This window comes from Nicotiana sylvestris, chromosome 12, assembly GCF_000393655.2.
Source record: "Nicotiana sylvestris chromosome 12, ASM39365v2, whole genome shotgun sequence".
NCBI lineage: Eukaryota > Viridiplantae > Streptophyta > Magnoliopsida > Solanales > Solanaceae > Nicotiana > Nicotiana sylvestris.
In genome coordinates this window covers 42,865,520-42,882,820 of record NC_091068.1, presented here as the reverse complement: position 1 = coordinate 42,882,820, position 17,301 = coordinate 42,865,520, and the positions used below count along the sequence as shown (strand labels likewise).

At 39.2% G+C, this 17,301-nt stretch overlaps 2 protein-coding genes across 2 annotated transcripts; both read left to right on the top strand.

Moving 5' to 3' along the window:
- Window positions 1-9,079: 9,079 nt before the first annotated feature.
- On the top strand, window positions 9,080-9,511 carry LOC138882956 (uncharacterized). Its single transcript, XM_070163605.1, has one exon. It carries the CDS (start codon window positions 9,080-9,082, stop codon window positions 9,509-9,511), a length of 432 nt encoding a protein of 143 aa, XP_070019706.1.
- Window positions 9,512-12,185: 2,674 nt separating this feature from the next.
- On the top strand, window positions 12,186-12,578 carry LOC104240790 (uncharacterized). Its single transcript, XM_009795675.2, has one exon. It carries the CDS (start codon window positions 12,186-12,188, stop codon window positions 12,576-12,578), a length of 393 nt encoding a protein of 130 aa, XP_009793977.2.
- The last annotated feature ends 4,723 nt before the right edge of the window (window positions 12,579-17,301 follow it).

Here is a 17,301-nt window from a genome sequence, read left to right as displayed (position 1 = left end):
CTCTATTTCAGTTAACGATCCAGCGTATAGAAAAGATATGCTTGAAAATACCATATAATCCTTCACCAGTTTCATATAGAGAAGATATGCATGAAACCTCAATTAATCCTTCAACAATTGCATATTGAGAAGATATGCATGATTAAACAAGTCAAATCACACGGATTTACATATAGAGAAGATATGTATTGTGTCTCATCTCATCCAGTAAGGTAGCATATAAAAATAAGATATCCATAAAGGCATGTACACACCCCGGAGCTAGCAAATAGAGAAAATATGTAGCAAAATCATGTATACATCCAAGGAAATTGCAAGTAGAGAAGAAATGCAATAACCAAAACAAACACTTGCCAGTTTTCCTAATACCGCGTGTACATTATCAAGAGTGTAACATGAGAGGGTAACCCTAGGGGTATGGATCCTTATCCACACGCTGCACGGATAACTCACATGCAATATATAACTACTGTACGGACAACTCACATGCCAACATAACTCAGATCCGTACGGACAACTTACATTCTATCCACTCAATCCATATCACACAGAAAGCATATATAAGAATACATGTACATGAACAATAGATATCAAATTGCATACTCATGGACTGATATAAGTGACATGCTAAGGTGTAGGCATGTGCGAAATGTACTACCATAGTTCAAATCAGGTAATTACGCCACGAGAATAGCAGTTAACATGTTTGAACTGGAGATCAACCAACCAATAATCTCTAACATAATTTAATTAACTCATAAACGGGTACAATATAGGAAATATATGATAACATGAAGCTTAGAAATCAATTCAAGGATTTTAATAGCCTAATCACTACCCCAAGCATGGATAATACTCTAGTGCATGCACATGGGCTCAATCCCTTCACATATGCGCCACCGATAGCGCATAGCCAACACTAATAACTCAGGCAATTAGTGCTTCATCCAAGTGTAGGTAATATACTTACCTCAGACATGCCAAATCAATACTATGATAATTCTTTCCCGCGTGAATCAACCTCCGAGCGACTCAAATCTACCAAAATAACTTAATAATATCAATAAAAGCCATAGAAAACAACATCAAACAATAAAGCTATGACCTTGATTCAATTATGCAAAGTCAATCCAAAAAGTCAACTCTCGGGCCCGCACTCCAGAACCCAACAACACTCATAAATTCCGAATACCCATTCTAATATGAGTCTAAATATATGTGTTTTATCCAAATCCAACCTCAAATCGACCCCCAAATTACTAATATTCACTCTCCAAAACCATAGTAACCCCCCCCCCCAAATTTCACCTTTAGTTCACATAAACTAGGAGTAATAATTCATGGGTAATCAATATCTAACACCAAAATCAAGAAAAGTGCACTTACCCTTCAATTGTAGTAAAAAACCCTCCAAAAATCGCATCTAGCCGAGCTCCACAACTCCAAAATTTGATAAAATAACCAAACACTTCGAAATAAATAATCTGCTCAGCTATTCTGCATTTGCGGAGAAACAACTCGCATCTTTGATCCCCCTTAAAAATCCGACCAACCACATATGCGCTCATCCATCCGCACCTGCGCGCCTGCTTCTATGGAATGTACCTGCATCTATGGAGTTTCCCCCTGCTTGACCAAATCCGTACATGCGCAACCAAGGCCTCTTATGCGGCTTTACATCAGCGACCATATTTCTGCAAATGCGGAAAGACCAAACAAAGCAAAACTACAGCAATGTCAACTCAATCCAAAATGATCCGAAATCAATCGGAAACACACCTGAGGTCCCCGGGACCCCGTCCAATCACACCAACCAATACCAAAATATAACACGGACCTACTCGAGGCCTTAAATCATACAAAACAACATCAAAATCATGAACTGTACCCTAATTCAAGCCTAAGAAACTAATCCACATTTCCAAATTCAAAACTTACACCGACTATGCCTAAATAACTCGGAATGACTTCAAATTTTGCATGCAAGTCTAAAATGACACAATGGATCTATCCCAACTCCTAAAATCACAATCCGAACACGATAACATCAAAGCCAACCCCCAGCCAAACCTATGAACTTTCCAAACCTTCAAATTGCCAACTTTCGCCAAGTATAGACAAAACTTTCTAGAAACATCCAAATGCAAATCCAGGCTTACTCCCAAGTCCAAAATTAAAACTTCGATCCAACGTCAAATACACAAATGTCAAACTTGGACAACTCTTCAACTTAAAGCTTCCAAATTGAGAATCATTCTTCCAAATTAATCCCGAACCACTTGAAAACAAAAATCGTCCATACACGCAAGTCATGATACATCACATGAATTTACTCAAGACCTCAAACTACCGAACGGAATGCTAATACTCAAAACGACCGATCGGGTCGTTACATTCTCCCCCACTTAAACATATGTTCATCCTCGAACGTGCCAAGTGTCGTTACAAAGCCATTAAATTACTGTATAAACTCATCATACACATATCCATGGGCTATTTTAGGTCATATGAATCCATATAAGCATGACAACACAACCTAACTGAAGATCCTTACTTCAACTTTAGTCCATAAATATTAGAATCCAATCTCCAACATCTGGAGTTCATCATAAGACACGATTCTCGTATCTATAAACTGTATAAGCCTAAGCAAGCAGTATCAAGCCATGACTGTATTCCAAGATATAATTATATGTTATACCACATAACTCATATACCCATAGCAATAACTTTCGACCACAATAGCTACTCAATAACAAAGCCGGTACCTGCGACATACCTCATCTCAAATAAAATCTTGTCATGAACCTTCATATACTGCCAAGGATGAAAGAAAAAGAGTAGAAACTCATAACTACTCATCAAAGATCAAGTCATGGAGCTCTCTCGCCCGCCAAAACCGATAGCCAAATTCTGAGATGACTCTGGACATTATTCCTCCAACCAAATCTCAATCAAATCTGATAGCACTCCCTTCTGGTCCATTAACCTCATCTCATTCGGTACAACCTGCTCGACCGACATGCCATATCAATACCACATAGAGCTACATACCATGCAATCTATGCACCAAACAAGCAACAAGTCGAATGTGACCAATGATGAATGAAAAACCAAATGAGAGAACCTTCCCGCAAGCTTAACAAATACCACCACAAAACATAGTGCTATAAACCCATCCCACAAAGGATAAACAAAACACACAAAATAAGCACCAAGGATCATATTCCAACATAACTCTATACTCTATTACGATGCGCAACCCGATCCAAACATACCCATCCATATTAATTACCCATTTCCCAAATTCTCATATTTACCAGACGCGTGTATATCAACAGCAGGCACGTGAAAAGCATGACCATAACAATGGAGGAACTGATAGCACAATATACCACAGACCGGAAGACCATAACAATCATGTAATATAATTGAAATTGGATCAAATCACTTACCCAATAGTTTGGTATGAATATCTCTCCTCAAAATCGCCTCCTACCGAGTCTAGGATTCTAAAATATGATAAATGAAACTAAGTCCCGAAATTCCACTATTTTGATCAGCTGCTAAAGTCGCAAATATGACCCAGGGGTTCGCAAATGTGGAAAATCCATTGCAAATGTGGCGCCTGATGAACATCAAAAAAGTTGCAAATGCGTCCTTGACTTCGCAAATGCAAAGTCAGGCCCTCCGCAAAAGCGATCGTTGATCGCAAAAGCGTTTAAGCCAGCCTAGGTTCCCCAATCGTAAAAGCGATAACCAGTTCGCAGATGCGAACATGGCAGCCGCTAGACCACCTCGCAAATGCGATCCCCACCTTGCAAATGTGAAGTTCGCAACTGCGAATAGTGTCTCGCATTTGCGAGACTTGCAAAACCTGTCCGACACTAGCAACTATGGAACATGACCAAATTAATCTAACACGTGTCCGAAACTCATTCGAGTTCTCGGGGATCCACACAAACCATTTACACATGTTTAAAAATATCATATGAACTCGATCGTGCGATCAAAACACCAAAATAATATCCGAAACTACGAATCAGACACCAAAACACATAAAAAACTACAATGAACTCAAGAATCGCTAGAAACACAACCATGCGTCCGATTCCTATCAAACCAACTCAGAATGACACTAAACTTTGCAGACAAGTTCCAAATGACAACAAGTACATACTCTAAGTCCCGGGACCACAATCTGAACCCGATAGCTATAAAGTAATCCTATGGTCAAACTTAGAATATTTCTAAACCTTCAAGTTTCCAACTTCGGCAAAACAAACCAAATCAACCTAGGAGTCTCCGAATTCAATTCCGGGTATATGCCTTAGTTCAAAATCACCATACAAACCAGTTGGAACCAAAAAAAACTACGACCCAAGGTCAAATACACAAAAATCAAACTTGGTCAACTCTTCCAACTTAAAACTTTCTAGTTGAGAATCATTCTTCCAAATCAATCTCAAACAACTCGAAAACCAAAACCCATGATACACTCAAATCATAATACACCATACAAAATTACTCATGATCTCAAACCATCGAACTGAATTTAAATGCTCAAAATTACCGATTGGATCGTTACAACTCACCTCAAAATCAAGTAATTTCAAAAGCAAACTGAAACCACAAATCAAAATCTACGCTGAAAGAAATTTTCTCATTACTCAGGAGAAAAACGGAACAAGCAAATCGAGATCAGAAATTATGCAAAAGTTCGTCACATCTTCTGCAGAGTCATCTCCATTAACGTAGTTGAGAGCACTAACTTATGAATCATATTGAGATCGTGTCTTTTGCTGTGATTTCTCGGGGTTACAATACTTTTCAATATTTCTTACATAGTTCTTTCATTGGGTCCAGCAACAAGCTGTGGAAACTTCTTCAATTACTTTATATTTTTTACCATCCATGATTCTTTCTTCTTAATCACTTCTTTCATGTAGTAAATAACTTGCTCCGCCTTTTCATATTTGGCTCCATTGAGAACACCGAAATATTATCTTATACCCTAGCAAAATAGTGACATCTAAGATGAAGTAATAAGTAGATGAAATTTTCACATCCATCGCCGATGAAATAAGTTGCCAATGAAATTTTCGGACTTGGTGTGAACTGGCAAAAATGTGTAACTTGAAACTGCTCATTATTATTGTGGTTTTACTCTTGTTTTTTCACGTAAAATTCTCATGTGTTATTTAATTTCGCACTTTACTATTTTAGTTGTATAAGTACCAGGTTCTTATACAAATTTCTAAGTGATGCATAATTCTAACAATAGTGACATTTATGATTAAGTAATAAGCAAATCAAATTTGGCATCCATCACTGATGAAATAATTTGCCGATGAAATTTTCAGACTTGGTGTGAACCAGCAAGGTATAAGGAAATGGTGGGTTTTTCCCGAAAATGGACCATTTTCAGTTTAACCCAGGTGTCCATTATGCGTAGTTGAAAGAACACGTGACAAAGTTTTAGTTGTTTACTTTAACAAGTAGGATGTCTTGAGCCGAGGGTCTTTTGAAAATAGCCTCTCTACCCTTTTAAAGGTAGGGGTAGGGTTTGCGTATACTCTACCCTTCCTAGATCCTACTTATGGGATTACACTGCATATGTTATTGTTGTAGTTTAACAAATAGGATGCACTTGTGAATTGATAGTAGCCTATATTATACGATGTAGATGCTATTTATACTCTAAGTTAACCATACTTTATTGATGTTTTAAGTGTTAAATGATAACCAAATGCTCTAATTGAGGTTTTTATGCTTTGCAGGAACTACTCCGATTTAGGAAGAGAATATAGAGTATTTTGGGGTCAAATATGTAGATACAAGGCCAATAGAGAAGAGCCCGGATGAAAACAAGCAAGAAAAGGTGAAGAAAAACTGGGCAACAGCCCACCGCGACCGTGGCTAGAACGCAGTGAAAGAAGGCAGAAAATATAATGTTTGGAAACCACCAGGATCGTGCCGCGATCGTGCCGCGACCGTAGTAGATCTGAAGGAAGCCAAAAAGTTTAAGGGCCAAAGTGTAAATCGTGGAAAACTTATCCTTACCCTATATAAACTCAACAAACTTGCCCAAGTCAAGGTTAAACTTGTTTTTAGACTGAATTGGAGGCAAGAACAAGTGTGAGAAGATCAAGACACCATTAGAGGTTTTCAATCTTCTTCTTGTTATCATTATTTGCGAATTATGAATGATTTTATGGTTTTATCTTGCTTTACTATGAGTAGCTAAACATTTAATCTAGGGTTGATGGAACCAATTGTTGCATGAAGTTTTGACTCAATTTTGTTATAATCGAGTCGGGTTTATTATATGATTGTTCAACTATGTTTTGTATGGTGATTAATTGAATGAACCCTTGATTAATTGTGTCTAATTACCTTGTGTTGCTTGAGAAAGAATACTATGTTAGACTACTATTGAACAACACCACTTTTGGATAATTGAAGAGATTCATTACTTGAACTTAAAAGTGGGGTTAAAGATAACGAAACTTTGGTGGGATAATTCAGAGCTGCATAAATTATCAGCTAGAGTAGTTCGTGAGAATGCTCTAGTAAATTATCGTAGTTGATCGAGAGATAATTGCGGTAACCCATAGCTCATAATCCTCATAGAGTATTACAGCGAGATTATAGCAAAAGAGTTAAGAAGTAAACTAGCAATTGGGGAAATCAATACCCTAGATCTTTTTACCATTGAATTATCTTTGATTTAAAATATTGTAGTTTTAATATCATTTTGATTTAGTTAAATAAAACTCAATACTTATTTAAAAAAATCTTGCATCCGAAAATTGTTTGAGCTTGTAATGGCATTACCAAGAGTTGCAGTAGATAGGTTAATTCCCTAAGGATTCAACTCCGGACTTGAAACCAGATTATATTTGCAACGACTGCGTTGTCTTTTATAAGGCATAGTTGGGCATGATCAAATTTTGGCGCCATTGCCAGGGAACTAACAATGTTATTTATTACAACTTAGAAGTAGTGCTAGAATTATTAGTTTAGATCAATTTTCTATGGTGATAAATAATTTTTCATTGAAATTCTAACGTTTGAACTCTTGTGTGATTCAGGTGTATGCCTAGAGATTCTTTGAGGACTGGCAAATTGCTTGAAGGACTCTCAGACCCCGAGAAAAAATTCAGGGCTTTAAACCGTGCCAACAAGAGGAACAAACAGTCACAACAAACACACCAACTTGAAATTGAAATGGGTGACGTAGATAACGTCAACGGGAACATCAGGGATGATCAAGCTGACCCAAACGTCAGAGTGGTGGCACCTCTTATGCCAGAAGCTGCACTTTATGATTGGGCACAACCAATAGCTGACAACCTGGCCACCGCCGTTGTTGTGCCCCCAATATAAGCGGAGACATTCCAAATCACGAACAACATACTGCATCTTCTGTAGAATAAGGGATTATTCTCCGGGTCACACATTGAAGACCCTTAACAACACCTAAATTTTTTTTGTCTATTTGTGTGACCCAAACGTAGCCAAATGTGACCCCAGAAGATATCAAGATGTTACTATTCCCATTTTCTGTGACTGGGAAGCTCAGACTTGGCTGAATTTGCTCCCAATAAATTCCATTATCACTTGGGAGGAATTAGTCAAGCAGTTCCTGAATAATTTTTACCCGCCCGATAAGACTGCAAGATAGATTGATGAGATATTGCAGTACAAGCAGCAGCCTACTAAGACCTTGCAGAAAACTTGGGAAAGATTCAAAGGGATGCTAGTGAAGTATCCCCACCATGGTATTCCAGACCAGATGCTTGGACAGAGATTCTACTTGGGGTTAGCAGACAATTTAAAAGCTAATGTAGAAGCTTTAGTTGGGGTGCATTTTTGAGCAAGACATTCACAGAGTGTAAAATTCTTCTTGACAAGATGTCCCAGAATTCGGGGAGGATGACGAAAGGTACGACCCTTGCAACAATAGTGCATTCAGTTCCTCTTGACCCAAATAATTCACATGTAGAGAACATAGCCACACTCATGACTCGGATAAGTATATTGACAAAGAAGATTGATGAGATGGGTACAAAGTAAGTGCATATCGTTGACACAACAAATGGAGGACTGTGTACACCTTGCATTAATCTATCTTATGTGTGTTCATAGAGTGAAGAAGGTGACAACCAAGGGTTAAGAGAGGATATGAATTATGTCAACAATTTTGGGGGTCAGAGACAAAGAGGACAACAATGGAGACCAGCACCCAATCAGCAGTACAGACCGAACATGCCACAACCTGGAGGTATGCACCCCAAGGCCAAATGATTCATTATCAGATACAACAGGGCTATCCACAGTAGAACCAGCAATAGTTGGCATATTAGCCACCTCCTCAGTAACAGGATGGCAACATGGTAGAAATCAGGGTATGCTGCAACAACTCATTGGAACAAATGGTAAGATGCAGGAAAAGTTGGCAGTGCATGACTCAGCAATAAAGAATTTTGAATTTCAACTGGGGCAACTGTCCATGGCCTTAAATAAATGCCCCTAAGGAACATTGCCAGCCGACACGAACATTAATCCCAAGGATCAAAACCCGAATCAGCTGTGGCAGTAAGTCTCCGGAATGGAAGAGATTTAGACAAGGAGCAAGAAGTTGCTCAATCTAGAAGAGAGACTACACCAGCCACTCTAGTTCCATTAGATATAGATGAATCAGTAGAACAAACTGAGTGGTGGTTGAACAGGTTCAGGTTGATAAGGGTAAGGCAAAAGAGAGTGAACAAGCTGCAAATAGGTGGTACCTCTTGTGCCATAAAACCCCAACAAAGAGAAGCCGACAAGTAGTGAACAAAGGGTGATACCTGCATTATTTCCTCAAAGACTAGCAAAATAAAAGAAAGAAGATCAATACAGGAAATTCATGGAGATGCTTCGTCAAATTCAATTAAATATTCCTCTAATGGATGCATTGAGGGAAATACCAGGCTATTCAAAGATGATGAATGACCTGATGTCACGAAAATTTGATTTTCAGGACTGATCCACAGTAACTCTAACACAGACATGTAGTGCAGTAGTGACAAGACCCATGGCTCAAAAGATGTCTGATCCAGGTAGCTTTACTATTCCATGTACTATTGGGAGTTATGTATTTGCAAAAGCATTGTATGACTTAGGAGCCAACATAAACTTGATGCCTTTGGCAATATACACAAAACTGGGCATTGGCAGAGCTAGACCGAAGTCGATGCTGTTGCAGCTGGCTGATCGCACGGTTAAAAGGCCGACGGGGATTCTTGATGATGTGCTGGTACAAGTGGGAAAGTTTGTATTCCCTACAGACTTTGTTATTCTGGACTGCCAGGTAGATGAAGTGATACCCATCATTCTGGGGAGGCCATTCTTAGCCACTAGCAGAGAATTGATTGATTGTGAAACTAGGGAGTTAAAAATGAGGTTGAACGATAAAGAAGTTATATTCAACGTTCAACAATCCATGAGGAGAGGGGAGCTTTCTTGACAAATTTAAAGGAGATGGATGGTGGAGGCTGGCAAAGTGGGTCATGACACTCGAAGGACAAGGATTCTAGAAGAGGGAACCTCAGTTCGAGTCTCTTAAGTTAGAAAAAAGAGCTACACCACCTACAAAACCATCAATAGAGGAACCACCCCAATTGGAGCTGAAATCGCTTCTAGTCCACCTCAGGTATGCTTTATTGGGTCCCAATTCTACTTTTCCTGTTATTATATCATCTGATTTGCTAGTTGTGCATGTAGAAAAATTATTACAGGTCTTGCAGGAATGCAAAATTGCCATTGGGTGGACCATGGAAGACATAAAGGTAACAGCCCGGCCTTTTGTATGCACAAGATTCGCCTGGAAGAAGGGAGCAAACCTTCTAGGGAACATCAACAAAGGCTGAACCCGAATATGAAAGAGGTAGTGAAGAAGGAGGTAATCAAGTGACTGGACGCGAGCATCATCTTTCCCATCTCTAATAGCAATTAGGTAAGCCCGGTCCAGTGTGTACCGAAAATGGGTGGAATGACAGTTGTGCAAAATGAGAAGAACGAGTTGATCTCAACTCGTACAGTAATAGGGTGGCGGATTTGCATGGATTACAGGAAATTAAATGCAACCACCCGAAAGGACCATTTCCCCTTACCCTTCATTGACCAGATGTTGAACAGGTTAGCTGAGCGATCCCATTTTTGTTTCTTGGATGGATAATCAGGGTACAATCAGATCTCAATAGCCCCGAAAGATAGAGAAAAACATCCTTCACATGTCCGTATGACATCTTTGCCTTTCGGAGGATGCCCTTTGGACTTTGCAACGCACCGTCCACATTCCAGCGGTGTATGCTAGCCATCTTCACCGACATGGTCGAAGACATTATGGAGGTGTTTATGGATGATTTCTTCATGGTAGGGGATTCATTCAAAGATTGTCTTCACAACCTTAAGAGAGTGCTCAAATGATGTGTGGAGACAAATTTGGTGCTGAACTGGGAGAAGTGCCGTTTTATGGTACAAGAAGACATAGTGTTTGAGCATAGAGTGTCCAGAAAAGGGATTGAAGTAGATAATGCAAAAGTTGACATGATTGAGAAGCTCCCAGCACCCACTTCAGTGAAAGCAGTGTGAAGTTTACTTAGGCACGTCGGATTCTACAGGCGGTTCATCAAGGATTTTTCAAAAATTGCTAACCCCTTATGTAAACTGCTAGAAAAAGATCAGAACCTTTTGTTTTATAATGATTGCAAGTTAGCATTTGAGAAGCTGAAGAAGAGATTGGTGAATGCACCCATCATTGTTGTACCCAACTAAGAGCAACCATTCGAGCTGATGTGCGACGCTAGTGATTACGCTATAGGAGCAGTTTTGGGGCAGCGCAAGGAGAATTATGCACCCAATTTACTATGCAAGCAGGATGCTTAGTGGTGCAAAACTGAACTACACGGTCACGGAAAAGGAAATGCTTTCTGTAGTGTTTGACTTTGACAAATTCAGGTCATACTTGATTGGCTCGGAAGTTATTGTTTATACTGACCACGCAACCATTAGGTACTTGATAGCAAAAAAGGATTCCAAACCCCGCTTGATTTGCTGGGTTCTGTTGCTACAAGAATTTGACCTGGAGATCCGTGACTGAAAGGGGACAGACAACCAAGTATCATACCACCTCTCGAGGTTGGAAGGGGCAGAAAAGACAACGAAGGTTGAATATATCCTTGAGACATTCCTTGATGACCAATTACTTCATGTGACAATGGAGGAGGCACCATGGTATGCTGATATTGCTAATTACTTAGCATGTGGTATTGTACCTCATAATCTCTCCTCAATTCAAAAGAGAATTTTTTTCCGTGATTGTCGGGCGTATTATTGGGACGAACCTTTATTGTTCAAAATATGTGTTGATAACATGATCTGGCGGTGTATCCCCGAGCAAGATCAACCCTCTATTTTACAGGCTTGCCATGCTTCACCATATGGTGAACACTTTAGAGGAATTCAGACAACAGCAAAGGTGCTGGAATCAGGCCTATATTGGCCTACATTGTTCAAGGATGCCCATGCTTGGGTCAAAAACTGTGATGAATGTCAAATAACGGGCAACATATCCCATCATCATGAGATGCTAATGACTACAATCCAAGAGGTGGAAGTGTTTGACATGTAGGGGATTGACTTCATGGGGCCTTTCGTCAGCTCATACGGTAACAATTATATACTAGTTACTATTAACTATGTCTCCAAGTGGGTCGAAGAACTTTCTCTCCCAACCAATGACGCGAAAAAGGTGACCAGTTTCCTAAAGAAAAACATCTTCACATGTTTTGGCACCCCCGAGCCATAATCAGTGATGGTGGCTCTCATTTTTGTAATAGAGCGCTTGCACGCCTATTGGAGAAGTATGGAGTTCGCCACAAGGTAGCCTCACCATACCACCCACAAACAAGCGGGCATGTGGAAGTGTGAAATATAGAAATCAAGAGTGTCCTCTCAAAAACAATGAATGCAACAAGAACTAATTGGGCGATGAAGCTGGATGATGCATTGTGGTTATTCCCACCTTCAAAACTCCAATTGGTATGTCACCATACAAGTTGGTATTTGGAAAGGCATGCCACATTCCGGTTGAGCTCGAACACAAAGCACTGTGGGCATTGCGGCAGCTGAACTTAAACATGGAGACATCGGACAACAACAAAGTTATTGGGTTGCATGAGCTTGAAGAATTCCGGTTCCAGGCATTCGAGAGTGCTAGACTATATAAAGACAGGATGAAACTGATGCATGACAAGCATATCTTGAATCAGAACTTCAAACCCGGAGAATTAATGCTGCTATACAACTCAAGATTGAGGTTGTTCCCGGGTAAGTTGAATTCCCGGTGGTCAGGACCGTTTAAAGTGGTGCAAATGTTCCCAAGTGAAGCTGTGGAGATCAAATCTGAATATGGGACGAACAAATTTACAGTGAATGGGCAGAGGTTAAAACATTACCTGAGAATGACTGAAGGAAAAGGGGACAGCGTGGTGATAACATTGGAGGAGCCCCAATACACAAATGAGGAGTGATGATATGAGAATGCGTCATGCCGCGACGCTAAATCAGGCGCTGCGTGAGAGGAACCCATGTTTTCCTTTTTTTTGATGTTGTACTTGATGTGTAAAAAAACACTTTTTTCGGAAACCCGTGACCACGACTTTGGTGAAACGCAAACATTCTGTTTCTGTTCGATCTATTCACCGCGGACCATGGCGGGACCGTGACACAACCGTGGTGAATGGCAAACATTATGTTTCGCCCCCCTTCATCGCGGCCGAGATGGGACCGCGGCGCGACCGCGGTGAATTGCGACAATTCTGTGACCCAGGTAAGTTGTAACTAAATTTTTTTATTTTTTTTATTTTCTTTTCTTTTTCTACTCTAAACCCACTAATAATAAAACCCACCCCCACTTCCCCACGGCTCTTTTTACCCTAAATCCCTAACCCCACACTCTTTCTTCTTCTTCTTCTTCTCCCCATCTCTCAGCAACCCACTTTTCTCTCTCTCTCACACACACACACAAACACACTCTCTTCTGCCTCCCTGTTCCCCAACTTTCATTACTCTCAACTTCTACAAGAACCAGGTATGTCAAGATTTTCATCTCTCTTCTTGTAATTTTCTATTTTGCATTTTTAATGCTTGAATTGTTATAGTATCTCTAGTTAGATTTTTGGTTTTATTTTCTTCTTTTTAGTGGGTAATGTGTAAAATGTTGTAGAGAAGAACTTGGTGTTGTTGTGTAAAGTTAATTGTGGTGGGGTGGAGTTGTGAAGTGAGAATGGTTGATTTGGGGGGAGAGTTTATGCTTCCATAGGATAGGTGTGTTTAATTATAGACCATACTCACAAGGTGTTTGTGAAATTGCCCCAATGGAGCTATAATGGCTAATGTGACCATGGTGGTGGTGAAGTTTGAGTAACCATCCAGGGTTCACACAACTCAAACCCTCACTAATAGTAGCCTATGTTTTGTAGGTACAATGCACCAGTCAAGGAAGAGACGTTCCACAGTTTCCTCCGCTAGTGGACCAGGAGGTTCATCTAGAGCTCGGGGTCAGGCTAGTGCGGACCAGTTTGACCGCACTCGGTTTGTTTCCAAAGCAGCTCAAGATAGGTTTAACGCAAAGACATCCAAGAAGTTGTTACCTGAAGTACACATTGACAGGCATGCCTTACAAATTGAACGCCCAAGTATCTTTAAAGAATTGAGGAGGTGTCAGCTGGACATCTTCTTTGATGAACCGGAAGAGGCAAATGTACTGATGGTAAGGGAGTTTTACGCGAATTGCCCGGAGCATGTTGATAGGGTGGTCACGGTGCGAAATACCCCGGTGGATGCGTCTCTTGAGACCATCTGCCGAGTGTACATGCTGTCGGTATTCACTGGAGGGATGGATTATTACCATGCTTATCACCGCCCAACTGTCTGGTGGGCACCAATTCTTGAAACAATCTGTGTGGCTGACCGGGAGTCAATATGGATAAAACAGAGAATTACCCTGAACTCCCAATCTCTCACTTGGGAAGCTAAGTGTTGGCTCACAATCATCAACAACCATTTGCTGCCCTCCAGTAACACTACAGATGTTAATGGGCCACGAGTAGTGGCGTTTTATTGTTTTATGACCCACCACAATTTGATGTGGCCAAGCTCATTCAGGATGAAATGTTCATTTTCTCCCCAGAAATATTCTAAGGGTTCTACTTCCCCTCCCTAGTCACCAAGCTATGTCATGCTTCACGAGTTCCTGAGAATCTTATAATAGATGGGAAATTGCCATTGAAAGCCACATTCAGGGCTAGCAAAATCACAGTTGGGAAAGAGCCGGTTGTGGTGGTTGATGATGATGAGGATGCCGATGATGATGATAAGGAAACTATGCATGCTACCGCCCCATCAGAGCAGAGTGTTGAGGAGGCGGGCCTTTCACAGGCCCGCCGGAGTACCCGCATGACAACCCTAGAGCAAGAAATGGCTGGCCTACGCACTTCGGTCACTGACGTGAATACTAGAGTTGACAATTTGGCTACTCAAAATGCTAGGTCAGAGAAAAAGATCATGGGCTAGTTCCGGGCGCTAGGACGAGCGTGTCACGTCGATCCTGATACCATCTCTGATCAGGACTGAGCATCAATAAAGTCCCCTTACCTTACTCTACTTTAAATTATTTGACATTGGGACATGCCAAATCTTTAAGTGTGGGGTGGGGGATGGTTGTTATTGCACAATTGGATAAATTTGTTTGGTGTTGTTGTTGTTTGGTATTTTTGGTTGATGTTAATTAACTGCGACTTGGACGAAGACGGACACCTCTCGACGGGTCTCTTGAGGGACTTAAGTCGAACAAAAAAAATAAATAAAAAAAACAAAAGATTTTCGTTTGTTAGGTAGTGTATCAACTCTCCCTTGTTTTTTTTAAATCTCGGTTCTTTTCCAAGGGTTTCCATTTGAACCAGGTGTAGTTATGTTTTTTAGAGTAGAATTTTTGGGCGAAGAATAGAAATAGGATCCCCTAACTCCATGATATCTTGAATAAAGATTGATTTAGTGTGACACTTAGGCTCATTAGTTGACTCTAGCAATAAAGCCTTAACTTGTATGTTCTTGAGTTGGCTTAAGCATCTTTAGCAGAGTGTCTGATGATCCTAACTGAATTGAGTCATGTGCCATGTGTGAGTGAAGCATTGCGTATTCTATGCTAACACTTAATGCCTAGAACTTGCCCTGTGTGTTTACGAAGCGAAATGGTAGTCTTAATTGGGTTGGAAAGTGATATAGGTGTTTCCTTGATGAACTTATCTATTGTTTTCACCAACCTGATTGTGTATATCCTAGTTAACTCCTTTGAGCCTGTAATCACTACTGAAAAATTGGTCTATAGTAACGGTTGGACAACCGTTCCCCTAGATTGTCAAACCATTGCCATAGGTATATTGGAATAGTTTATAACCCGTTACATCCCCTCGTGTGCCAATAGGCCTATTGGAACGGTTCGTGTAACGGTTTGCATCACCGTGACTATAGATACGTCTATCGCAACGGTTTTCACTTTCTCTGTTGGAACGTTTATTTTTTTCAATTGGAACGGTTTAAAACCGTTACTATATTGTTTGCACAACGGTTATTAACCGCTACCATATTATTGAAAGCAACACTTATGTAAGCTATTTTTACGGTTATGTATGGATATAGCAACGGTTTCTGTAAGCTATCGCAACAGTTATATTTGTATTTGGAATGGTTTATAGATTAATTTGGAATATTTTATAGGATCTATTGCAACGGTTTACATTGTCTACTGGAATGTTATTTGTATCCTATTGCAACGGTTCTGGTAGGCTATTGTATCAGTTCAATTAAAACCAAAATATAGCACCTGTTATAAACAAATATTTATATATATAACAAAATAATAATAACACTAGTTTTTAAATACATCATAAAATGAAACTAGTAATAATATAAAATTATCCTTCAGTAAAATAATATCCATAAAGCAAATGTTGTACCCCAAGTGCATAAGTTTAGTACATTTCAAGAGAGTAAGTAAGTTTCAAAAATGTTGATAACAAAAGATTCCTAGAACATTCATCTATAACAATTCAAAATTCTATTTCAAGTAAGGTCTAGTTCTTCTTCATCATCCATTTCTTGATCTACTCTACCTACAAAAGAGGATAAATAAATTTATTAACAATTTTAAACTTCTGAATGAAACAACATGATTTGATTATACTTCCATTACTTTTTCAAAGGAATAAAAGTAATGGAACAACTTTAACTAACTTTTATGAATAAAACAACAGGATCAGATTGTATATTTCTTCCATTTGAAGCAAGAAATCAAGATCACTACACTTACACCCAACTAAGTTGTAAAAGCAGCTAATTTTTATGAACTATATATTAAAAAAAATAATAAAAAAACAACTTCAGAAATCAAGTCTTCCAATCTGATACAGAGTATATTGACTAAGTAATAAACATCTAGAAAGGGAACATATGAAGCAAGAAATCAAGATCTTTGAACTTACCCAGGTAAATATGTAAAGACATCACGTCATTGGACTATATATATTAGACAATAGAAGAAGCAACTTACAAATTCAATTTCTTCCAATATTATTCCAAGATTACATTTGACAAAGTCAGAAACCTCTAAAACAAGTTAAAACATGAAGCAAGAAATCAAGATTATTACACTTACCCACTTAAATATGTAAAGGCAACAACTTTTGGACTTACAATATTTTGAAAAATGAAGTAGCAACTAGCAACTTTACAGTAGTACTTATTAAAAATTGAGGCTGAAAAGCCTGCAGACAATGTTAAGAGTAAGCTTTAAATTTTGGGTAATGGCTTTCTTTGGAGGTTGTTCTTTATCTATCCTTGCATTATTACCATTCTTGTTGTTATGAATTGTAGGCTACTCTGGTGGTGAAGCTACGGTTGTGGGATCTGTTGTGGTAACCAACCTCACAAAGGGGATAAGAAAAGGAGCTTGGGAAAGGTCAAAGGTATATTTTTTCTCCAAGTGAAGTAATTCCTATGTGCTGGAGACTATTTAAATATAAAAATACATTTATACTCTGACTTTTAATTTTATATAGAAAGTTTGCTACATATTGTAGTTTTTAATTTGTTAAGAACTTAGTGTTTCAGTCAATTAATGTTAAATTAAATATTCAAACGTTTTGTTATTCAAATATATGTGGTGGAGATAAGGATATTAGATAGGGTTATTAA

What these genes read in the sequence shown, in the direction of transcription:
- LOC138882956 (XM_070163605.1), top strand. Translation starts at nt 9,080, where the DNA reads ATGGCTCAAAAGATGTCTGATCCAGGTAGCTTTACTATTCCATGTACT.
- LOC104240790 (XM_009795675.2), top strand. Translation starts at nt 12,186, where the DNA reads ATGGAGACATCGGACAACAACAAAGTTATTGGGTTGCATGAGCTTGAA.